Genomic DNA, 24,197 nt, shown 5'->3' on the forward strand with positions numbered 1-24,197 from the left:
TTTATCTCTGCAGCTGCAGAGGTAATATAAGGGTAGTCTTTCGTGGTTGCCATAGGGATGGTTTCCTTCTTGGATGGTAGATTGTTGCTGTCCCTTACGCGCTGTGTTGGATCTGTTGTTAACAGGTTTATCTCCGCAATTGTAGAGGTATTATAAAAGTAATCTTTCATGAGGTCTGTCTTAGCTTTTTCAGAGAGGTTCTCTTTCTTCAATTGATCCGTTGCCGGTTCTTTCTCTCTTACTTTTTCCTGAGCATTCATCTCTGTTAACTTATTTCTAAGGGTCTCCAATCTTCTCAAAATCTCAGATTGGGCAAAGAAAGGCAACAATCCAAATTGGTTTATTAATGCCTTTTCTTCTGGATAGAAGTTATCCATCCCCTCATTGGGCAATATCATAAGATTCTTTTATAGAAAAGGAGGTCAATATGTCCCTGCTGCCTCCCAGGTCTTTGTTGCAAAAATACTTCCACAATTGACCTATGGCACCCAGATATTTAACTGTCAAAAACTCAAGTTCCTGGAATCTGTACAAACTAAATTTTATCGTTCCCTACTAGGGTTACCTACCTGTGTCCCTAACACTGTCGTTAGGCTGGAGGTTGGCCAACTCCCTATTAATGCCAGGATATGGATCCTGAAGATTCACTTCTGGCTAAAACTCATATTTTTCCCAGTGGGAGTGGCTCCATTGACTTTACTAGACCCGTTCCAGTCTAAATGGAGATTGTCGCTCTATGAAAAACTGAGGGGCCTGGGGCTTTCCTCACAAGAACTTATAGCCTCAGGCTTTGAAAAGGCTAAAAGGATGGTGAGCCAGCGAATAGGAGATGTAGAGCTTCAGGACCATATGAGCAAGATAGATAAATATCCAGCTATCCAAGATTATGGAAAAGGGTTTAACTTAACCCCATATTTGATGGACCTACAAATCGCAAAATATAGGCGGGCGTTTACCCTTACTAGATTTGATGTATTGCCATATGCCTTACTAAATGGCAGATACGAGGGCACACCCTATGCTGAACGAGTTTGCCCATGTGGTCTGAAGGAGGTGGAAACGGCTTCACATGTGCTGTTACACTGCGACCTTTACGGGGATATCAGGTTACTGTTTATCTCCCCTATCGTTCAGAAATTTCCAGGTCGATCTGAATCTCAGCGACTGAAAATCCTACTAGGAGACAAAAACCCAGAAGTAACATTGAAAGTGGCCAAGTTTTCTGCGGCCGCGATCAAGCGGAGGGCATTAGCTGTAAAAAAGTAAAAGATATGACCCCTGGATAAGCTCCCCCCCCTTTTTTAAGCCCATACATATACTGTAGTGCATATACGAGTATGTATATGTGTGTGGGTGTGGGTGTATATGTGCATTGTTTTTATGTATAATTTTACAACTTTTAACTGACACCATCATTCCCTTCTAAATTATTGCTGCCTTTTTTTTCCCCCCCTTTCTTCTGGTCTATGACCGTAATAAATTTATTCATTCATTCATTCTTGAATTGTGGTGCCCAGAACTGGACACAGTACTCCAGGTGAGGTCTGACCAGAGCAGAATACAGTGGCACTATTACTTCCCTTGATCTAGATGCTATACTCCTATTGATGCAGCCCAGAATTGCATTGGCTTTTTTAGCTGCCACGTCACACTGTTGGCTCATGTCAAGTTTGTGGTCAACCAAGACTCCTAGATCCTTTTCACATGTACTGCTCTCAAGCCAGGTGTCACCCATCTTGTATTTGTGTCTCTCATTTTTTTTGCCCAAGTGCAATACTTTACATTTCTCCCTGTTAAAATTCATCTTGTTTGTTTTTGCCCAATTCTCTAATCTGTCAAGGTCGTTTTGAAGTGTGATCCTGTCCTCTGGGGTGTTAGCCCAAATAAGAGAGGTCATCTGCAAATATGATCAGGATGCCCTTGAGTCCATCATCCAAGTCGTTGATAAAGATGTTGAATAAGACCGGGCCCAAGACAGAACCCTGTGGCACCCCACTAGTCACTCTTCTCCAGGATGAAGAGGAACCATTGATGAGAACCCTTTGGGTTCGGTCAGTCAGCCAGTTACAAACCCACTGAGTGGTAGCATAGTCAAGACCGCATTTTACCAGCTTCTTTACAAGAGTACCACTGATTAGTACCACTGGTGATACATTTGCTTCTTGACAACTTTGAGCCCAGGACTCTTTATTCCAGTGATGAAAAGAAGCCTGTTCTATACACAAATCCTCACTTGTGACCCCAGAGGCTTGGAAAGTTGAGGTGATTTTAATCTGTTTTAGTATTTTAACTTTTTTATGTTTCAAAGCATGGCTGTAATTTTTTCTTGATTTTCTTGTTTTATTTTTTTGAAAATGGTTTTGAGGGTGTGGTTGTTGTTTTTTTACAGTTGTGTGGTGTATAAATTTTACGACCTAAATAAATGAATTTGTGGGGTGACAAAACAGACCTAAGGCTCAGTTTAACCGTCTCAGGGCTTTACCATGTTCTGAACCCGCTGCAGTCTTGTATTGACCCCTTGATTGCATTAACAAATCAGAGACCGAGTAGAGATAAAGGATTATTATCTTAGGATAGCAGATTATGAAAAAGAATTAAGCTCTTAGAGTAATTGGAGAGAAAGCTGTATAATGTTTTAAGAGCCAGTCATTGCCTATGAGTATAAATGGGATTTCAGTGGAATCTTTCTAGTTGTGTGTTTCTAAAGCTGAATGAAAAGTCTCTTCTCCTCGCACACCACTCCCCCCAAAACTCCCACCTATTCATAGGTAGTGAGTTGCAGGACAATATATTGTGAAGATTTTTTTAAAGGGGGGGGGGCAGGCTAGGTAGCACCAGCTGCAGCTCCCCCCCTCTACATTTCATGTTTCTCTCACCCTCTTCCCATTGCCTCCTTGATATAATTCTTCATAAGTTGGTGATACTTTATGAAGATTGTGGAGGGGAATGAAGTCACAATATGGCATCATTTTGTGGGGGCATGCGGGGGGGGGGGGCAGAATGACATCTCTCCCAGCATGGGGCAGACCTCTTATGGTTATTCTGACCTCTGCAGCCTCTTACGGCTATGATAATAAATAACTAACATTTGAAACTGCTGCCACAGCTACCTAGTAAACCCCCTTTGAAAACTGAGGACACTTTTGCCCCCCCCCCCCCACACCTCTGTCTATACATACAAAACTGAATTTTTGTCCCTCTCCACACAATTTTGAGCAGAAAGCTAACAATGGATAATGTTGACTTAGCCCACCAAGTTTGGAAGAGCTGGGGAGGGAGAATAATATGGTATGTCTCCATCAGGCTCATCAGTTTGAATTAGCATCTCCCCATCCCATCTAATTAATACTCTCCCCCCGCCTTATTAACTTGAATTGGTGTCCTACTGGCTTTGTTTGTAGTGCGTTCATAAAAGCAATAATAACAGGATGAGATTTTAACAGAAGGTGATAGAAAATGGCTGATGTAACATGAGTCACATATTGTGGGAAGCATCCAGTTCTGGCAGTTTGCCAAAGTAATCCCAGATTTCACAGGGAAAATGCAGATTTCTCTCATACAGAGGAGCATTCAGTTGTGTGAGCAGCCACTTGTAGCCTGAAATATTGTAGCTGAGGCTCAGTCTCTCCACCTCACCTTTCCTTTGCAAGAGTCAACAAGAGGAGAGTATGAGAGCAGGCTCATTTGCTCATTCCTTTTTCTGCTCCATTCAAGTGTAAATGGAGCTTGTAGGGGGCCTAATTCCAACATTAAATATTGTGCTTGGGTGTAAGAAGGTGACCCCACCATCCCGCTAAATCTCTAGTGCTTTGTTGCTTCAGTCATGTCCTCCTCTGCATCCACACACACACAGACACACCCAACAGAACAATTCACTACTGGTATCTGAACTGAGGCTGTGTACACACCCTATATTTAAAGTACACCTTCCTCTCACAAAGAAAGAATTCTGGAAATGGTGTTTTGTTAAGAGCGCTGGGAATTGTAGCTCTGTTAGCAGTAAACCATAGTTCCCACAATACTTTTTTTGGCTGGGAGGGTGCTTTAAATGTATGGTATGTATGCAGCCTGACACCCTCCACTTTATACAACAGTGGGGCAGAAATGTGAAGAATAAATCTGGCTGCCTCCTGTCACATCAAACGTAGCCCAAGAACTAGGTCTAAATCTCCCCTTGACTGAGGAATTGTCATGTGGAGCTGGACTGTACACATTGTGAAAGAAAGAAAGAAAGAAAGAAAGAAAGAAAGAAAGAAAGAAAGAAAGAAAGAAAGAAAGAAAGACAGGCACAGCAGTACAATAGCACAATGGATCAAAGCAATGGTTTTGCAGAATGCCTAGCTGAACCTAGAGCACCCTACCTAGAAGCCATCGTTTTCATTAGCAAACATTAATTAGGACATGGCTTCAGTGCCCTATGGGATGGAAAAGTCACTCTGATGAGACAAAAAGTCAATAGAAGAGGTTTTGGGCAGGAGATCATAAACAGTGTGTGTGTGAGAGAGACACAAAGAGAGAGGTTGATGTGTGATAAACAGGACAGGGTCAGAAAAATAGAAATGGGGTGGGGGTGGAATGACTAGGAATCAAGGAACATGGAGAAGTGAATGCTAAAATTTAATTCAACAGGGGGGAAATAAATGAAGGAAAATAAATTGAGAGAACCAGGAAGTGAAAATGAGCATCTCTTGAAATTCTGAAAGTACAGCAGCTTTAAAGATGTGAACTGTTCATTCAAGCAGAGAAAAACCCATATAAATTATATGGCAGGGAATGAAAAAACCCCCAGTGGTTTAGGTACAAGGAAAGGAACCAAGGAAGATTTAAATAATTTTTAAGTGAAATAATGAAAATGTGATTCTGAAATGGGGTTTAGAAAACATTTATTGATGTGCGCATATATTGTTATTGTGGTATAAGGCACCCAGACCACGGACGCACAATAGTGTCTTGGCTATACAACACACCAATAGATTTAACTTTACTTTTGTAAGGGGGAATAAATGGGCAAAGACTCTGAAAGTGATAGCAACAGATGGGCCGGCTTCCCCAAGGAGCCTCTCAATTGTTCACTGCCATTCCCACTCCCTTAGGAGCAGAGGAATACAATGCCTGCTTAATATTGCACGCTAACTGTACTATGGCAGACACAACCAGAGCAGGAAGAAAAGGGCATAGTCTTTTCTCCAGTAGGTGAAGGAAGCAGTGAAGCCCTCACACTTTCCCCTGGAATAAATCCTCTTGGTGGTATTTAGATTCAGTTCACACAACACATTTCACATTGCGAGGGAACAGTCCCACTTTCCCCAGACATACATTCATGCAAACAGCCCAAGCAGCTGATCACAGATTCAGTAGCTAGCAATTCCCATGATTTCAACAATGGTTTTCCAGTTGCTGCAACCATGGATATTGCTGCTAGCTGTATCTGTGATCTGATCCTCAGATACCTGGTACCCTGGAAGGAATAATTTTCTGCACTGTGCCTTCCCATCCCTATGGCAGCCAGCTCCTTAGCATTTAAAAAGGGGGGAAGGGCCATAGTTAAACTCCAGAACCTTCCTCATCTCTCAGAATGGCTTGGAGGCCTTTTACATGGTGGTAGTACTCTTGTTGGACGCGGGTAGCGCTGTGGGTTAAACCACAGAGCCTAGGACTTGCTGATCAAAAGGTCTGCGGTTCGAATCTCCGTGACGGGGTGAGCTCCTGTTGCTCCGTCCCTGCTCCTGCCAACCTAGCAGTTTGAAAGCACATCAAAGTACAAGTAGATAAATAGGTACCACTCTGGCGGAAAGCTAAACGGTGTTTCCGTGTGCTGCTCTGGTTCGCCAGAAGCAGCTTAGTCATGCTGGCCACATGACCTGGAAGCTGTACGACGGCTCCCTCGGCCAGTAGAGCAAGATGAGCACCACAACGCCAGAGTCGCCCACGACTGGACCTAATGGACAGGGGTCCCTTTACCTTTACCTTTAGTACTCTTGTTGCAACCCACCTTGGATCAGGCTGTGACCCATTTGTGGGTCGTGCGCCACCAGTCAAAGACCAAGCCTGTAGATTAAATTAGTGCTTAAGAGACAGCTACAGGGGCAGCTTCAAAAGTTGGCAACGCTACAGGGAACACTGCCAAGTTACATTTCCTCCAGGCATTATGTTTCTAACCATAATAGAACATACTGCACATTTCTTTACTAGGGTTGCTGTACCATTCCTTACTTTAATTTTTTTGATATGACAGCTCTGTGCTTGTGACGAACGTCAGCTCCATTGAAAGATCTCTGCTCCCACATGGGAAAAGGGTTGTTAAATCTTTAACCTTGACAAATCTGGAGTCCATCATTAGCACACACATAAGCAAGGGACCAACTGATCATCATCATCTCCACCAGTATTTTACTCTGTGTTTGGTGGTATCAATGCTGGTATGACTCATTCAAAAGGTGGCAAGGTCACTGCACCTTTACTAGGTATGTAGATGAGGGAATTTAAGCGTGTGGCGCTTGTCATGGAAAAGGAATGCAGGGCTATTCCATTGAGATCAGCAGCTTCTGCCCCCCCATCTCCTTGACCTGCTTCTGCCCTAGCAGCTTATTAGAACTTGTTGCTAAGAATTGGTAACTGAGTCTGTTTATATTCTCCTCCCTCCCAGTCCAGTTTCCTTTTGTGTTGGGTATTTTTTATTATAAGCCCGAGAGCAGGGGCTGTCTTGTTTGTACTGATTTGTAAATTGCTCTAGAAGCCTTTTTTGGGTGAAGACCAGAATAAAACATTGTTTATATAAAGTTCATCATGCCCAGTGACCCATTTGAGTTAACACTGGAAAGACCCTACACACTATTCCTGCAGTAATTTGGTTACACTTTAGTTTGCATAAAAAGAAGATACCAAGGATTTTGAAATGCATTAATGTATGTGTGCATATTTATGTAAATAAATGCATTTCATTCTTTTGGTCAAAGGCCATGGCAAACACATACCGCAACACATCAATCCAGGAATACAAAATAATAAAATTTGTGGCCCTGCATCACAGTGCGTAATTATAGGACTGATTGATCTAACACTAAAGTGTCCTAAAGTAGGCCATCACTAAGTGTAAAATAAAATAAAGATCTATATTTATTTGTATTTGTTTGTAGGGATTCCTATGTTCAGACTGGCCCCTTTAAAAGCATTCTGACCTACAGCAATAAACAAGTGACAATATTTTGCTCCATACTTTGAAAGCTTCATAATATGCAAGTAGGACAGTTTCCCCCCCGCCCCCCAGCCAGTGAGTTTGTACTATTTCTAATGTACTGTGGGTTTCTAGGATATAAAAAATATTCCTTACATTTTAGAGATTCATGAAATTGGGGGGTTGGGATTGCAGAGACTTGACTGCTAGTTCAGAGCTTCCTATTCTGCTTTGTGTTTTAGAATATATTTCACATTTGTGTTAGAATCTCATGTATAAGCTTGCATGTTACAGTCAGCCATAGTCTATGTCTTACCATGAATGATGTCAGGAGCGAGCCAGCAGTACATTGCACTGTGCAAGTTGGAGTTAACTCTTTATTAGCAAGATCACAATCTGCACAGACCTGGCAGAGTATCAGGCCTAATGAGCACAGCATCTCATCTCTGGTGGGTCTTGCCAAGACTGAAATTTCCTGCCTCCCCCACAGCCATCTAAAGCCCCTTCTCTCCAGGGCTTTCCCCAGGCAACCAGAGACTTCGCCTGTGTGTAGCCAACCTCTCCTACGCCCTTTTCATGCCTCTTCTGGTTCTGGGAGACCAGAAGGTTGGAGGGGAGCCTGTGCCAGCAGGATGATGGGGAACAGCTGTGACTCATCTCTGCCTCTTGGCCTCTCTCCTCCCCTACTTAAGCTTCTGCCTCTGATTCTGGACTTCTCTCTGCCACAGACTCTCCAAGCTCACTGAGCCTTGTTACCACTTCTCCCCGGTGTTTTCCCTCTTCTCCCTCTGACCACTCACCATTGTCCCACCACCACTGCCCAGGCTCTGAGCCTTCTTCCCATGGTGGTTCCCCAGCTGGTTTTTCCTACCATTACTCTGCATCCAGCTAGTTCATGACATCTGAGCAGCATCCTAGTGCACATTGCTGAATCACTTGCATTTCACTGTGCCTTGCTTGGGAGCAGGAAACAATGAACCTTGGCTTAGCGTGGAGTCTGAGCCAGTGCTCAGGGTCTGTTTCTCTCCAAACAAACCACAAGTGGAATTCATTTACTGCTCATGCTTTTCTTGGGAGAACACACCACAAATGCTGGTTCATAGGTCGCACTAAACCAGGGACTCAGCTATATAGCTGCAAATAAAACATTTTAAGTGTGTTGTAAAGTTCATTATACAAATGTGTGATGGTGATGGTGAGCTACGGCAAATTCAATATTTTTTCAAAACTTTTTTTTAAAAAAGCATTTTCACAGCGTTTTTTACTTGTGTCTAGATTTCACCCAGGCCTTGTCATTTCTTGCTCCTTGCTCCATGCAGGGCAGAATGGGGGGGGGGGGTATGAGAAGCAGCAATTCAGCAGCAGGCACCATAAGTTTTTTTAAAAAAAATAGTTTTGCAATATACCCTCAATAATAGACAAATTATAACAATAACAATTAATTCCCAAATTATACAAAGTGCCAATCAACTGCCAATTAATACATTTTAGTTAAAGTGGCTCCCCACACGGTGGTTTAGGTGCATTTTCGATCTTATATCACTGCGTTCCATAATCTTAAGTAATTTCAGTTATAATAATAATCCCTTGGTGAACAGCTACATAATCAATGATTTCCATTTGTGATGTTAGAATATATAAATTTATAAAGCTTCAAGCGAGGAACTCAAATTATTATCTTTATTCTGCCCTGTGTGTGAAAACTGTTATATCCATGGAGATTCCTTCTGTCCATTTTTGTCTCTGTTGTTTTCTCCCATCGTGGCTTGGGGCAGAACTGAATCTTGAAGTTTCTCAGAGGTCTTTTCTCTTTGTCCCTTGCTTTGATGTCTTTGGAACAGGTGACAGTCTGCTAGAAACCATGGCGGATCTTCACCATTTTTCTCTCAGCCTAGGAAAAGCTGGGCAGTTTTTGAATGTGCTGAAGATTTAATACTCCTTTCCGACTCCCAGAATCTCTGCAGCGTTCTTATCACAGCCCCCAAATTCTTTTCCTTCCAGTAAGAGATTTATGGCCCAATTAAACTTTATCTTAGATTACATTTCATCAGTAGCACACACAAATCTCAGTCTCTTTTTCCTTGTCTGTTGTTTTTAAACAGAGGTGAGGGGAATTATTCTTTCTTTCCAACACAGTCATACTTGAGCTTCCCCTCCTCCTCCTTTCTTCATTTCAGATCACACACAGTTTCCATTTTTTGCTTGTTAATATCAATATTACTCCAACGTCCCTTCCTCACTTGTAAATATCTATTTATCTTATATTCTGGAGAGGGTTGCCGAATCATAAATATATAAAAGAAGCTTTATATATAAATATATATAAACCATGGGCTTCCCCATGGAACACTCTCTCTCACTCTGAAAAAAAATCTTATCTCAATTCAAAGCTTTGATCCATGTCGCTGGTATATTTGGCAGTATGTTTTTGCAACCCTTTCCCATCATGCGCCAGTTCTTTAAAGTCAATTAAAGATCCAATTATACGGAGGACCTCTGCTTCTTAATGGCAGCATAGGAGGGTTTTCACCAGGCGAAGTGCTTTTGCACTCAACGCCTCCATGCCTCCCACATTCCATGCCAGAGCGAGAGCCAGGTAACCAGATGAACTGCGAGAGAAGACCATTCCCCCCGTTCCTGGGGGGAATTGCAAGGATGATTTCACCTCTGTCATCCTTGTTTTTTGTTTGCCAATGATCCCCCGCTGTCGTGGGGGCTGCCTCCATTAAGGCAGGCAGGACCGGAAGCCCCAAGCCAGAATTTTATACTACCATGGTGAAGGGGTTGTTATTGTCAGATCCTTGGTAGGCTGAAAAACCACTTTTATACCAAAGTCTGGAGGACAGAAACATGGCCTTTTGGAGAGGGAGTATCTTTTAAAGATTATCCCACTGGCTGTGCCATGGAATAGTGCCTGTGGTTAATCCTGTTGCAGGATCAAAGGTTAGGAACATAGGAAGCTGACTTATATAGATAGAGTCAAATGACTGGCCCATCTAGTTCAGTATTCCCTGCTTAGGAGTGGTGCCTCCTTTCTATGGTTCCAGACCCAAGGCTTTTTTCCAAGCCTTGCAGAGATAACAGGGAATGAACTGAGGAACTTTTGCATGCAAAGCATGTACTCTACCATGGAGCAAGTCCAGGTGACAACTGGGCTGCGCAAAGAGTTCAATTGTTTAGCTATGTTAAAGGTAAAGGGACCCCTGACCATTAGGTCCAGTCGTGACTGATTCTGGGGTTGCGGCGCTCGTCTCGCTTTACAGGCCGAGGGAGCCGGCGTACAGCTTCTGGGTCATGTGGCCAGCATGACAAAGCTGCTTCTGGTGAACCAGAGCAGCACATGGAAACACCGTTTACCTTCCCGCCGGAGCGGTACCTATTTATCTACTTGCACTTTGACGTGCTTTTGCTTAGTGGTTTAATAAATTATGATTACCGGTAAGTGACAAGTGGGGTGCTGCAGGGTTGGATGGTCATCTGTCATGGATGCTTTAGTTGAGATTCATGCGTTGCAGGGGGTTGGACTAGATGATCCTTGGGGTCCCTTCCAATTCTACAATTCTATGAGTCTATAATTCTATAATACATTGGAACTTCGTGTTACGGGCAGGATCCGTTCCGGAGGCCTGTCCGTAACATGGAACTGACGCAGGCCGAAGCGCCGCATCTGCACATGTGTGCGGCACGATTTAGCGCTTCTGTGCATGTGTGAGTGGCGAAACCCGGAAATAACCCATTCTGGTACTTCCGGGTTGCCGTGGGATGCAACATGAAAACACGTAACCTGAAGCGGACGCAACATGAGGTGTGACTGTATGGCATTGAAATAGTCAAATTCTTACTTACCTTATTGCACTGATTATATAGCAGGTTTTGCCATAGTCTGTTAGTCTGTTCCAACCTATAATGTTTCGGCGATTTAAAGACTAATTATTTCATTATGGCATAAACATTGTCAGTTTCATGAAGTGCTATCTTCTGTTTTAGCTATATAATATGGATTGGAGTGTGCGTAGGGATTTATAAGCACTAAGGTCAGAGTGAAATGCAATGCAGAAAGTACAGAGAAAGTGAGAATTACTTAACATTGACAAATTTACAAAACAGTTGTTGATACCACAGACTTCCTGGCACTGGTAGGACAATTAATACAAGTAGTATGATAAGAATTGTTGCCCAATTCAGTCAACAGCTGAGAGCATGAAACTCAAGATGAACAGTCATTCAGCAGCTGCACATCTCAGTTTAGGCTGCAATAGTAGAACATGTTTATTCGGGAATAAATCCCATTGAATGCTACAGACTTCTGAAGAGGCATGTATAGGTGTGTACAGCCAATGCATTAAAAATGAAGCATCACTTGCGAGCAGCACAGGAGAAATTGTGTTTCACTTTGTCTGTTGCACATCTCTATCAAGTGAATAACATAAATGAAGCTTTGCTTTTTTTGTGTTTGTTTGATCGCTGCTTAAAATTACGAGTTGGCTTACTCTGAGAGACAGTAGTTAACAAGGTAGAATGCGGATTTTCACCCTCTATTACTTCTTTTGCTGGCAGTTCTAATATTGTTATTTTTCTTGGCTACTATAACAACAATATATTACATGGCTATTTTAATCCAAAATAGGTTTAGGGAAAATCAGTCCATTCAGAATATTTGGAGACAGAATATTTCCCTCCCTTCCTCCCTCTCTTGCACACACAGTTTTCTCTCAGCAAGCAAATAGTGTTTGCTCTCGGTGAGCTGTTCCAGAATTAGTCGGCAGAATGTAGGACTCCTCTCTAGCAGGAAATATTCATCATGCCAGCCAGAGGGGAAAGCAGCAGCCTGCTTAGCACAAACAAAAAGGAAAGCAGAGAAATGGGGCGCTCTCTGCAATTCCCTGCCAGCTTGCGTCCCACTCTGTGTTCTAAAGAATTTCATCACTAAATAGTAAAGTTAATTTACACTGACCCTTCAGATAAATGATTGAGCCTGTCCTAAATATAGAGAGAAGATTACATTTAATGCACATGACTTCCCCCAAAAAATCATAGGAATGATAGTTTATTAAGGATGAGGGGGACTATAGCTCTGTGAGAGGTAAACTATAGTTCCCAGGATTCTTTGGGCGAGGGTCTGTGCTTTAAATGTATGGAGTGCATGCAGCCTTTAAAAAACAAGTGCAACCAGCAAAATTTCCTTTTAGATGTAATGGCAGTAGTTTGGGTTAAGGCTTTTATCTGAATGACCTTTCAGATGCACTAGATGTCAAAATCCTTAAAGAGGAAGAAAGGATTGATGAATGAAAAGAGGTGGCGCTGCATATTTTCTGGGCTGAACATGCCACACAAATGCAAATGTCTCTTGTCAGGAAAGGGAGCTTTGCATGCAGCCAGTACTGATTCTCCTTGCAGGGGGTTGTGTGTGCGTGCGCGGGGGGGGGGTGTTGCATTTGAAAAGGGGAGTCTGTTCACGAGAAAGATTTATTAAAAGAAAGCATCGGAGGGACATGAGACAGAGCCAAAGCATGGTGCTTACAATATAGCTTTCATTATGTAGAGTGAGCCCCACCTGTTCCTGTGAAATGACAGATTGTGGCTTTAGGGCTGTGTGGAGAATATGAGAGCATGCATAAAAAGGAAGAAAGAAAATACTCTCTTTGGTGTTGCTGCCAGAACACTGAGTTGCTGATTGAATTGCACTGCGCTGTGCTCAGTGAGCAGCCATCTTGCCTGCCGGAGACATCTCAATTCCAGCCTGTTTTTACCTGCCACTCTGTATTGTCAGCTTTGTTCTACTTCTCCTTCATTTAAAATGGATTACAAGCAAAACTCGTCTTCTCCAGCTGGATAGTTTTACAGATTTTGTGCTTTGGAAAAGAGACACCTATAACCAGGACAAAATTCATGCATGCAAGGAAAAACCCCCCACATAATTCTGTGCTAAGGAAATTTCTGTGCTAAGGAAATTTCTGTGCTTTTTTAATACAACCCAGATTAAGAGACTATGTGAATTATGTGTTCTTTTCTCTTGCAATCAAACTTTGCACATCTATAAAGATGACATGCACCACCCACAGCTTTTACACTAATTGCCATGCAAATTAATTCACTACGTGAAAGTTTGCTGTAGCTTTCCCCACCGAGAGAGGAGTGTGTGGAGGACTCTCACAGCACACGTAAAGTCCACCTGCACCCCAATGTGCCTCCACACCCCAACACTGTGCTCCATGTTTCACAACACACCACCAGGCAGCCTGAGAGCTTTCAGCTGAACCATGCAGGGACCCTCCAGACGTTTTCCTTGCCAAGCTGATGCCAGAAATATGAGAAAGTTAGACGGGTTGGTTTGCCTGGCGCTTGGATAGGTAGCTGTTGCCCACTGAGAGGCAAGCATGGAGGGGGACGAAGAATGTTGGGGGGCCATGAGCTCTTCTGCTCTAATCCTCCTTGCTGATCATTGACCACACAGCACGGTTTCCACAACCTCCACACTTTCTGATGTGTGCAGTGGGCCAGTATAAGTGATAAGGGACATCTGAATAAGGCAGGGGTGTCCAAACTTTTTTCAAAGAGGGCCAGATTTGATGAAGTGAAGGGCTTTGAGGGCCGACCAAGGTTTTTTTAGGATTGAAGTTGATTTTGCCCCAGGATATATACTGCCACAGGGACCGGATTAAACTGGTGGTCCTGATTAGGCCCCCAAAATGGACTTTGGACATGCCTGTCATATGGGATGGAAAGCACAGCAGAGGGACGGGCATGTTGTCAGGCAGATACATAAACTCTATTGTGTGGACAGGCAGAGTCCCCCCAACCCCAGGCAACCCCTGAGTGGAATAATGACTCAAGACAACATACTATGGGGTTAAAATTGTCCACAACTTTATTAAGTTTCAGATGTAGGGAAACCTTGGCCCAGGCATTGGGCATTTATCCTTACCAGTCCCTAGCTGGGGATCTGGGATACATCAGGGTTATCCAGAATGTGTGGGGATTGGGCTGGCTCTGGAAAACATATGTTCAAGCAGAGAGCCCACCCCCTGTTTCGCCGCCGTTGCAGGGGAGAGCAATGACAACCTCTCGGCATATGGCCAATGCCTCCCTCAAGACCCCTCTAATGGGGAAACCTGTGATCACCGCCGCAAGGGGGGCGTGGGTCACTGCTTCACCCCCCCCATTTTAGGAATATAGACTAAAGGATTCTGCCCAAGGCCTGAAACCACCAAAGTTGTGACGTTTTGCTATGGGGAAGGCAAAACATGCTGTCAGGGGTTCAGGAGCAGAGGCGAGGGCAAGGGAGGAAACAGAGAGCGAGGGGGAGGAGGCAGAAGAAAGGATGAGTGATGACGACGACCCGAGATCTCCGAGTCTTTCCAGTGAATCAGAAGATTCACAAAAAGGAGCACCAGTGGCCAGGGCAAGGGGGGAGACTAGGGGGACACCCCAGGAAGAAAGAGCCAGAGGGGACTCAGAGGGGAGCAGTTGGAGATCGGGACCAACGTCACCGCCAGAGAGTAGGAAAGAGGAAGAGCGCCAGGGAGCAAGCGCTGGCAGCTCGCAACAGGAGGGAGGGCACGAGTCAGGAGTGGCCACACCTTCATCGGGGAGCGAAGTGACGGTTAGACGGAAAGTGGAAGGTTGGGCGCGCGCGCCAAGTTCAAATGCACAGGAAGGTGGTGCAGTAGGCAGCCCGGAAAGGGAGCCAGGTCCTAAAGCCCGGCGCAAGGAGACAGGAGAGTCAGGGGGGTCAGCGTCAGAAGAATCCCGGAAGGAAGAGACCCAGGGGGGCAGAGGGACCCAGAGGAGAACTGTCAGGCGGAAAAGGTGGAGCAGGGCTAGGATATTAAGTTGGTGCGCAAGGGGCGGAGACTCAGACGGAGCTTCGCCGATCTAAGCATAAGACGTAGGGTTGCACGCAGCAGCTCGAGAATGGAGACTGTAACTCAATAAAGACTTTTATTTAACGATCGCTGGCTAGCGTGATCCTCTGTGAGCTAGGATCTGGAAGTAACCCTGACACATGCCAATGCAGGGAAATTCCTTTCCGGCCCTTCAACAGCAACTGTGATGTAACAGCGGCTGCGTACCTGTGGAGAAGAGGTTAACCTGCAAAAGAAGGGTTAACTGAGGCAGGGCAGGGTGGGAGAAGCTCTGGGGTCAACTGACACTTTGCAGGTTCACCTGTTGTGTCGGCAGGGTGGTCCCTCCCCCTACCTGGCCGTTCCCCTGGCAACGCCTCCCCAGGCGGGATTGGGCGATTGGCTGAGGTAGGCGGAGAGCTCCAGGTGTCCAGCCTGGGGAGGGTGAAGCCAGCCTGTACTACCGGGAGCCACACTGGGATCTGGGGGGCTGTGCGCAACCACGCAAAAGGCACCCTCCATTTGATGTGGGGAGCAGTCACTGCTGAATATTGAGGCCTTTTACAGGTAACTGCCCAGATTAGAATTCTGAATACCCACATGGAGCCTTTCTAAATGTGAGGGTTCCTCCCTATTCATTTCAATACAAGGAGGCACCTGTCGCTTTCTATAAAGGAATACTCTCAAAGTTGTCCTGAAAGGGCTGGTTCAGCTTTTCAGTAAATTTAAAAAGATTATTAAAAGTTGTTGTTGTTGTTGTTGTTGTTTAGTCGCTTAGTCGTGTCCGCCTCTTTGTGACCCCCTGGACCAGAACACGCCAGGTACTCCTGTCTTCCACTGCCTCCCGCAGCTTGGTCAAACTCATCCTGGTAGCTTCGAGAACACTGTCCCACCATCTCGCCCTCTGTCGTCCCCTTCTCCTTGTGCCCTCCATCTTTCCCAGCATCAGGGTCTTTTCCAGGGAGTCTTCTCTTCTCATGAGGTGGCCAAAGTCTTGGAGCCTCAGTACAAGGATGCTAATTATTGTAAATTATTTTCCTGCAAAATATTCAAATAACGTCACAGTGATTATAGGAGAACTATTACCTGGTTGTTCAGGACAGCCTTTTGACATTGTAGTTTTTTCAATTACTTCATCCTTAAGATGAGAAAAACCACACCATGTTGGGCATCTGTTAAGTCACATGAACATTGTTAGAAAAATGAGGTACCACCCTGTTCTGAGATATGGTTAAGAATATGATCAGAGCTACAGGTTAGAAAGTTCTGTTCAAATCCTTGTTTTTCTCCCCATGGGTGTAGCCAAGGGAGGGCAGGAGGGGGCAGCTGCCCCCCCCAATCAATACAAATCAGTACAAATATGAGGCTCTGTGCCCCCCAACCAAAGCCTGCCCCCCTAATATAAAGCCTGGCTATGCCCTTTCCCATGTTTCTCTCTCTTAAATCCTGGAAGGAAAACAGGAAACAAGGATAGAATCAATGCCTTGTATACAGATATACCAGAACATGGTTATAGAATGGACTTTGGTCTGCAAGTAACAAATATTTACTTCTGAATTCTTCTTTATATTCAGATTGCTGTTGTGTCACATAGAAAAGCTATCCTCTCCACCCAGTGGGTGCTGGTGGCAGAGAGCCAATTGTGCAGAGAGAAACAATTGCAAAGTATTTCTCCTGAGTTTTATTCATTGTTGCATACAGTGCCGAACACGAAGGACGAGTCCTAGTGACTGATGTTTTCCCTCTTTTGTCTCTTGCCCTCTCGTATCCCATTCCAACCTCACCCTTTCCCATTCAGACACGAAAACAGAAAAGCTATGTATATAGGTCAGGGTTGTTGGGACTAATTGCAGAGGTTATGGACAAATATATGTTTAATATTCAGAACACAAGTTTCCGTTTTGTACAACAGGAGGGAGTGTTGAATCATGATTTGTATTAGGCACACAAAGTTCAGCTGTGTAATTTATTATTCCAAGGCAGTGAGGGGAATAATGGAAGTGAGAAGGACACACAATCTCCACTCAGAAAAGATTTAATTAAGCTAAAACAAAGACTGAAGATATATGGCAGGGTCTTGTGCACTGAAGTCGTTTCTGGAATACTGGAATCACAAAAAAGCAAGCCTTAATAGTCAGATGCTGGACATTACAAAAGAATGCCATAGAAAACCAAAACATTAGATGATGCAGTTTAAAGGCATCAAAAGAAAGATAATTCATTGGTTAAGATGGGCAGATTAAATTTTATAAAATAGAAACTCTGCAATAATATTATTTTTAAATATTAGAAATATGTGAATTGCTGTTTCAGACACTTATTTACACTAGCCATGAAAGTTTTAATCTGGCAGACTTTTAAAAAATTACTTGCACCAGACTCCAGAAAAAAATTGTGCTTTACAGTTTCCTAGTTGGACACAGTGATCTGAGCAAATTCATTTCCTTGCAGCCTATGCAGAATAACCAACCTACCCATTAGTTAAAGTATCCATGCATGTTTACTCAGAAGTAAGTCACACTTCTGTTCAGTGGGACTTATTCACTAGTTAACACATTTAGGACTCAATCCTTTGGGGTCAAAAGAGATCATATATGAAATGGGGTGAGGGCATTTAATAAGCTAATTTTTTATGATTTGCAGGTTATGTCAATAGCAGCCATGGGGAGAGGGAGTGTGATCAGGATCAGGCTTGCTTTAATTTGCATTTGCATTCAATATGAAATTCAGTGGATACCTATGAGTCCTGCTAATATATGATTTGTATGCAATATTCCAGTTGTGAAGATGTGGTATGATAAGAATAGGTCATCAAACATTTGTCGCTATTTAATACACTGAAATATTGTCACCCCCAAATTATATTGAACTTGCAATGCATCCCTTGTAATGACTTGGCATTCCAGTTTGCAATCCCCTGTGGTTTTCTTTTTCCAGTGTTTTGAAAGAGCACTAAGCAACATAATGTTTTTATTTAAATTGAATTAGAGAAGACAGACCCCATCTGCAGAGAAGTCTGTATGCTGTTACCTTTATTTGTCCCGGTTCACTTATAATTCTAATACAGTGGTGCCCCGCAAGACGAATGCCTTGCAAGACTGAAAACTCGCTAGACGAAAGAGTTTTCCGTTTTGGAGGTGCTTCGCAAAATGAATTTCCTATGGGCTTGCTTCGCAAGGCGACAATGTCTTGCGAGTTCCTGCTGTTTTTTTTTCCTCCCCCCCCTTTTCTAAGCCGCTAAGCCGCTTATCAGCTGATTCAATCAGCAGATAAGCCGCTAAAAGCCGCTAATAGCGCTAATAGCGCTAAACCGCTAATCCGTCAATGGGCTTGCTTCGCAAGACGAAAAAACCGCTAGACGAAGAGAATCACAGAATGGATTCTTTTCATCTTGCGAGGCACCACTGTACAAAACTATGGCTTAGGATGAACACACGAGCATGCGGGCTCCCAGAAAGGAGCTCAGGGCCATTTTATTCCTTCTCTGGTCCTGCTAAGCCCTGATTTGCCTTGGTGTGTTATCCCAACCCAGGCTTGTGATTTGGTTCCTTCAGACAAACCATGAACTGTAAAGCAAACTGTGGTTACAGCTTGTGGTTTGTCCAGAGCAAGGCAAACCGTGAGCCTGAGTTTGGATGACATATTAAGCCAAACCATGGCGTATCTCTCAGCCACAGATCAGAGGAAGAGCAAAGTGGTCCCAACGTCCCCTCCAGGATCTCTCAGGATCTCACATTTGTGCAGGACCATGGTTTACCTTAGCTTTACCTGTGAGCCAGGTCTTTGAGAAAACCCCAATTGCATGGTACCTGTCTGCAGTACTTTGATTGCAATACTAAGGGTTTATTGTTCACTTTTATTCCCCCCCCCCCCACAGAACCAGAGGCTGGCGAGGTGTCCCCTCCCGTGGGAGCTGGCGTGAACAGCAACAGTTGGACCTTTAAATACGGACCTGGCAACTCCAAGCAGCCTGGTCCCGGTGAGTTGCCAGACAAATTCATTATCCCAGGATCTCCTGCAATCATCTCCATCCGTCAGGATCCGCCCAACAGCCAAACTGACAAAAGTGACTTCATAACCTTTGGCAAGAAGGAGGAGAGCAAGAAAAAGAAGAAAAAGAAGAAGGGGAACAAAGCTCAGGAGAAAAAAGAAAAGGGCAACAGCACCACTGACAACAGTGACCAGTGAGGGGTTTATACTGAACAATCTACTTAGCCAATTTTTGTAATCTTGGAAGATCTCTCCTATGTAGCAACTCCCAACTTCTTCCTACTGTTAGCCAATTTCCTGTATGTGCAAGACTTCAGAAATCCACAGGGAATTCACAATGTCTGTCTAGATTGCTTAACAGTTTTGTCTTGAAAGCTTTATTAAGCCTGGTGTTAACTCTTTTTCTCCACTCTGGCTTGTTTTCAGAATCTAAAAAGCAGACACAAGTTTCTTTTCTCCTACGCTGAAAAGGAGACTCTTCACAATACAGCCAGTGCGAGGTTGGACTCTTTGCATTGTGGTTCCTGTGATCCTGTCCTGATGATACTTACGGGGGGTGGGGGGTGGGAGGGGGACTTAAACATTTTTGGTATTGTGCACCCTGTATCTGACTGGAAACTTTTGTGTGCTGATTATCAGCTAGGTGATGCAAGATCAGATTAATACGACACAAGAAGCATTCCAAAACACAAACAAGTGAAGTTCCTTGTGAAATTAATGTGCAATGCTGTGCGGCCTGGGGAACTATCTTAAAATTTGCAATTAGATTTTTCATAATCTACAAGAGCTAGTGTGTAGTATGCTGGAGCTTTTATATATTTTATATACACACTCCAGCAAAAAAAAAAGGAAGACTCACTCAGATAACTCTATACCATGAAGTATATCTTCTTCCAAGCCATTGGCCCTATTGCCACAATAAGGCCTTTTGTTCTCCTAGCAAGGATGTCCCTCAGGGAACGTCTACACAGCAACTGCCCACACTCCTGGCTCAGTGCTCCCCCGATAAACAGGGAGCATGGGGAAACCCCCCTCTCTCAAAACAACAACAAACAAACAAACAAACAAACCACCAAACAAACTGAAGAGGAACCTTGAGGAGTGGAGATTCCTTTGTTCACATTTTGTATCCAGCTGTGTAGACAGAAGTGGTCCTGCTAGCCAGGCCTTGGCATGCATGAACCGCAGGGAGTTGGGTGTCCTTCCGGGGAACATCCGATGCCTTTTGAAACCACTGTGCAGACATGTCCTCGGAGTTTAACAAGGGAAGGGAAGGCTGACATCTCAGGAATGTAACTGACTGTGATGTTTCCTTTATGTCCTTGTTTCCACTCTATTTAACATTCTTTTGCACATAATGTCTCTGAAAAGGTCAGAGTATTTCCATAACACATATGCAAAAGTAAGGACAAAAAAGAAAATCTTATCTATGCTGTTTGTGATTTGATATCTCTATTTATAAAGGGAAAATAGCTGTAAATGAGGAAGAAATAGGATTCCTTTAACCCAGACTGAAGTAAATTTACAGCCATTAGAAAATATAATTGCTGCTATTGAAGTGCTTTAGAAAAATTTGCCTGAAACATCTGTATTATATCTGCCAATCACAGCTTTATTCTGTCAGGTCACTGGTTTTGGGGGGAGACTGCCTCTTGCATGCATTAAGAAATACAAGATATTCTCTTTCTCTTTTTGCATTACTTATTCTGCACTTTGAATACACGACATTTGTAAACAATTTTTTGTCAGAGGAAGCTGAAGCAGACCCTTTCTCACACTAAGCAGATCAACTCACCTGCTGGCTCTGTGCCGTGTCCTGGTGTTATTACCTCCCTCATGACTTCCTTGGGCTATAGTTTAATTTCTCTCTGAGTTTATGATTTCCAACCCTACAACTATCACTCATTATGTAAAATTCAAGTACTGTATGTATGCTCTATGCTCTTATAAGTATCCTGAAATATTTATTCTGTGCTTGTGTATGTGAATGTCAATGAAACTATTACCTAGCGTGGACATTAAGCTTTACTGTTGAATGTAAATCCATTATTATTATTATTATTATTATTATTTTGTACGTTTGTGAACAAGTGAAGTAGTGTTAATATTTTTAAGCACTGTTAGTTACCGGTTTTTGTGTATGAATTGAAACACAAGTAAAATATCTTTCTTAAATCAAGAAATTAGTAAATCGCAGGATATTATTTCAGAAGTGGGGTGAGGGTGGTCATGAAGTAAAGAACTTTTGCCTCCTGACAGATAAATGCACAAGTGATACATTGACTGGAATCTCTAGTGGTCTCAATCCATTGTGTGTTTTAAACAGCATATGGTGTGTGAAGGAGTGATATAAAATGATATAATCATGTTTTTCTCCTCAGAATAAAGCTGGGACCCAAAGCTTACATTCCAAATGTCCCTATATATCAAGGATGGCCCCCGATTTTAATTCATTTCCCTAGTAAATCCTTTCATCTATTTTACTCTGATTTGCCTTGGGAGGAGATCTGAGGAAGGGGAATGCCTTTTCAAAAACTGGGTTAGAGTTGCTATTACTGAGGCTTCGGCCTCTGCTCTCTAGAGAAGTTGTGTCTGCAGTCGTTTACAGACTTCAGTGAAAATAGTCAAGAAAGAAAGAAAGAAAGAAAGAAAGAAAGAAAGAAAGAAAGAAAGAAAGAAGTTGCTGAATGTGTTTAGTGTTGCATCTAATCAATAATCACTAAAATCAGATCCACTGCAAAATTCTAGCATCCTATAATTCTAACCAGATCCATAATACAATTAAACATTTAATTTTTGTAAAAGGAACATCTATTAGCAGAAAAGTGTGTGTGTGGAGACAGCGGTCCTTATATGAAATGTTGGAGGGTGTATCTAAAGGATATGGGAGAAGCTTTGACACAGCCAGTCCTGTGCTACCCAAAAAGTTGCTTTTCAAAATCAGAGGAATCTCCCACATGACCTCTTACTAAGTATGAGGAGCTGCAGTTGAAAGAGAAAATGTTAATGTTCTTAAGGAAGTTTCGTGGTACAGTGGTGCCCCACAAGACGAATGCCTCGCAAGACGGAAAACCCGCTAGACGAAAGAGTTTTCCATTTTGGAGGTGCTTCGCAAAATGAATTTCCTATGGGCTTGCTTCGCAAGACGACAATGTCTTGCGAGTTCCTACTGGGTTCCCCCCCCCTTTTCTAAGCCGCTAAGCCGCTTATCAGCTAATCCGATCAGCAGATAAGCCGCTAATAGCGCTAATCCATCAATGGGCTTGCTTCGCAAGACAAAAAACCGCTAGACAAAGAGAATCACAGAACAGATTCTTTTCGTCTTGCGAGGCACCACTGTATATGTTCATGGGAGATCCTGCTCAGAGTGTCCTGTGAATGTCAACTCTATGATACAAGAGTTCTTAAAAGTTTTAATGCTCACTCTTTATTTGATCAAATCAGATGTCTTTGAATGGATTCAGGATTTATATTATTTTAAGTTTGCTGACAGTTCATTTAGTTCAAAAAGGTGCTGTTTGTAAGAAGTGTTACAGTTTTGATCAGTCAAGTTAATTTGTAATAATCCTTTTGAAGCCACTGGTACTGCTGAATATAGGAGGTTGAAAACAGCAGCCTGCCACATTTACCGGTACTTTTTAGCACGTTTTTGTAAAGAAGCTCAATTGGACATATTTTCAATGTTTAGAATGGGAAAAATAATTTGAAAATAAACAAACAAACCACAATCTATGTTGTAATGCATGGTTGTCATGCTATTGCAATATTACGAAACCCTGATTCATATTTGGGGCAGATTAGGCAACTACAAAAGCATTCTGCTGAGTTTTAGAAATGTGATTACAGTGGTACCTCGGGTTAAGAACTTAATTTGTTCCGGAGGTCTGCACTTAACCTGAAACTGTTCTTAACCTGAAGCACCACCTTAGCTAATGGGGCCTCCCGCTGCCACTGCACCGCCAGAGCACAATTTCTGTTCTCATCCTGAAGCAAGGTTCTTAACCCGAGGTACTATTTCTGGGTTAGCGGAGTCTGTAACCTGAAGCGTATGTAACCTGATACGTATGTAACCCGAGGTACCGCTGTACTTAAATTCATTTTTACAGACCTGATACTTGAGAACCAAGGGTCAAATTAATAGTCAAGTCATTTTCACTGAACGATGTGTCGTCCAAATAACTTAATCAAAGCCTTTTTTTAATATACATTCTTGTTTTAATATTATTATAAATATCTCTTCACTTACTGCTCCATGTGTTGAAAGATTATGGTATGCTTTATAATAATTTGAAAGAAGGTAACACAAACAAGGAAAGAATCAGATTATTATCATGCCTGACTGATTTCAGTGCAAATATGTACTCTGCATATGGACCTATCCTTTGGCAAGTCTACTTTGAGAAATATGATCCCTAAGAATGGCCACAGATGCAACACATTTCTTTTTTTAAAAAAATAAATTTTTATTAGTTTTCCATACAATTATACATTTTTATCCAAATTTCAACAAATTGTCTCTTTTTGAACTTCCTTCAGCGTCTCTGACAATCATCCATGTTTATATCTTTAATAAACATTCCCTTCATTCGTATTGCCATTAAACTTCCCTTCTCCATCTATTTCTTATTAACAATACTTCTCTGTTTTTACAGTGCCTCTTGAAATCCCACTAGCGTTGTATTCACGTCACATACATTTTTCAGATAATCTACGAACTTTCCCCAGTCTTCAATGAACTTTTGGTCTCTGGTGTATCTAATTTTCCCAGCTAGTTTGTCCAATTCCACATAATCTGTCAGTTTCATTCTCCATTCTTCTATCGTCGGTATTTCCTCTTGTTTCCATTTCTGGGCCAACAGTATTCTGGCTGCCGTAACTGCATATTGGAAGAGTTTACAGTCTTTTCTTCTTATTTCCTTTCCTGTAATCCCTAAAAGAAAAGCATCTGGTTTTTTTTACAAAGGTATATCTTAACATCTTTTTCATTTCATTATAAATCATTTCCCAAAAGCTTTTCACTTTCTTACATTCCCACCACACTTGAAAGAATGTTCCTTCTTTTTCTTTACATTTCCAACATTTGTTGCACATCTTATACATCTTTGCTAACTTTACAGGTGTAATGTACCATCTATAAAACATTTTCATAACATTTTATTTCAGTGCCGTACATGCAGTGAATTTTACAT

The 24,197-nt window shown here is 42.7% G+C and overlaps 1 protein-coding gene across 6 annotated transcripts in view; it reads left to right on the forward strand.

Moving 5' to 3' along the window:
* Positions 1-22,731, forward strand: part of LOC309538584 (protocadherin alpha-C2-like) — a 181,611-nt gene extending 158,880 nt beyond the window's left edge. For 4 of the 6 annotated variants that reach the window (XM_082234258.1, XM_082234255.1, XM_082234257.1 and 1 more), the window contains exon 4: positions 18,896-21,036. In XM_082234258.1, coding sequence (XP_082090384.1) covers positions 18,896-19,206 — 311 coding nt within the window. In that variant the 3' untranslated portion in view covers positions 19,207-21,036. Of the gene's footprint in view, positions 1-18,895; positions 22,029-22,338 lie in introns of those variants that run through there. The other 2 variants (XM_082234256.1, XM_082234253.1) reach the window with 2 other exon arrangements.
* The last annotated feature ends 1,466 nt before the right edge of the window (positions 22,732-24,197 follow it).

Source organism: Podarcis vaucheri, assembly GCF_965113315.1.
Source record: "Podarcis vaucheri genome assembly, chromosome: 8".
NCBI lineage: Eukaryota > Metazoa > Chordata > Lepidosauria > Squamata > Lacertidae > Podarcis > Podarcis vaucheri.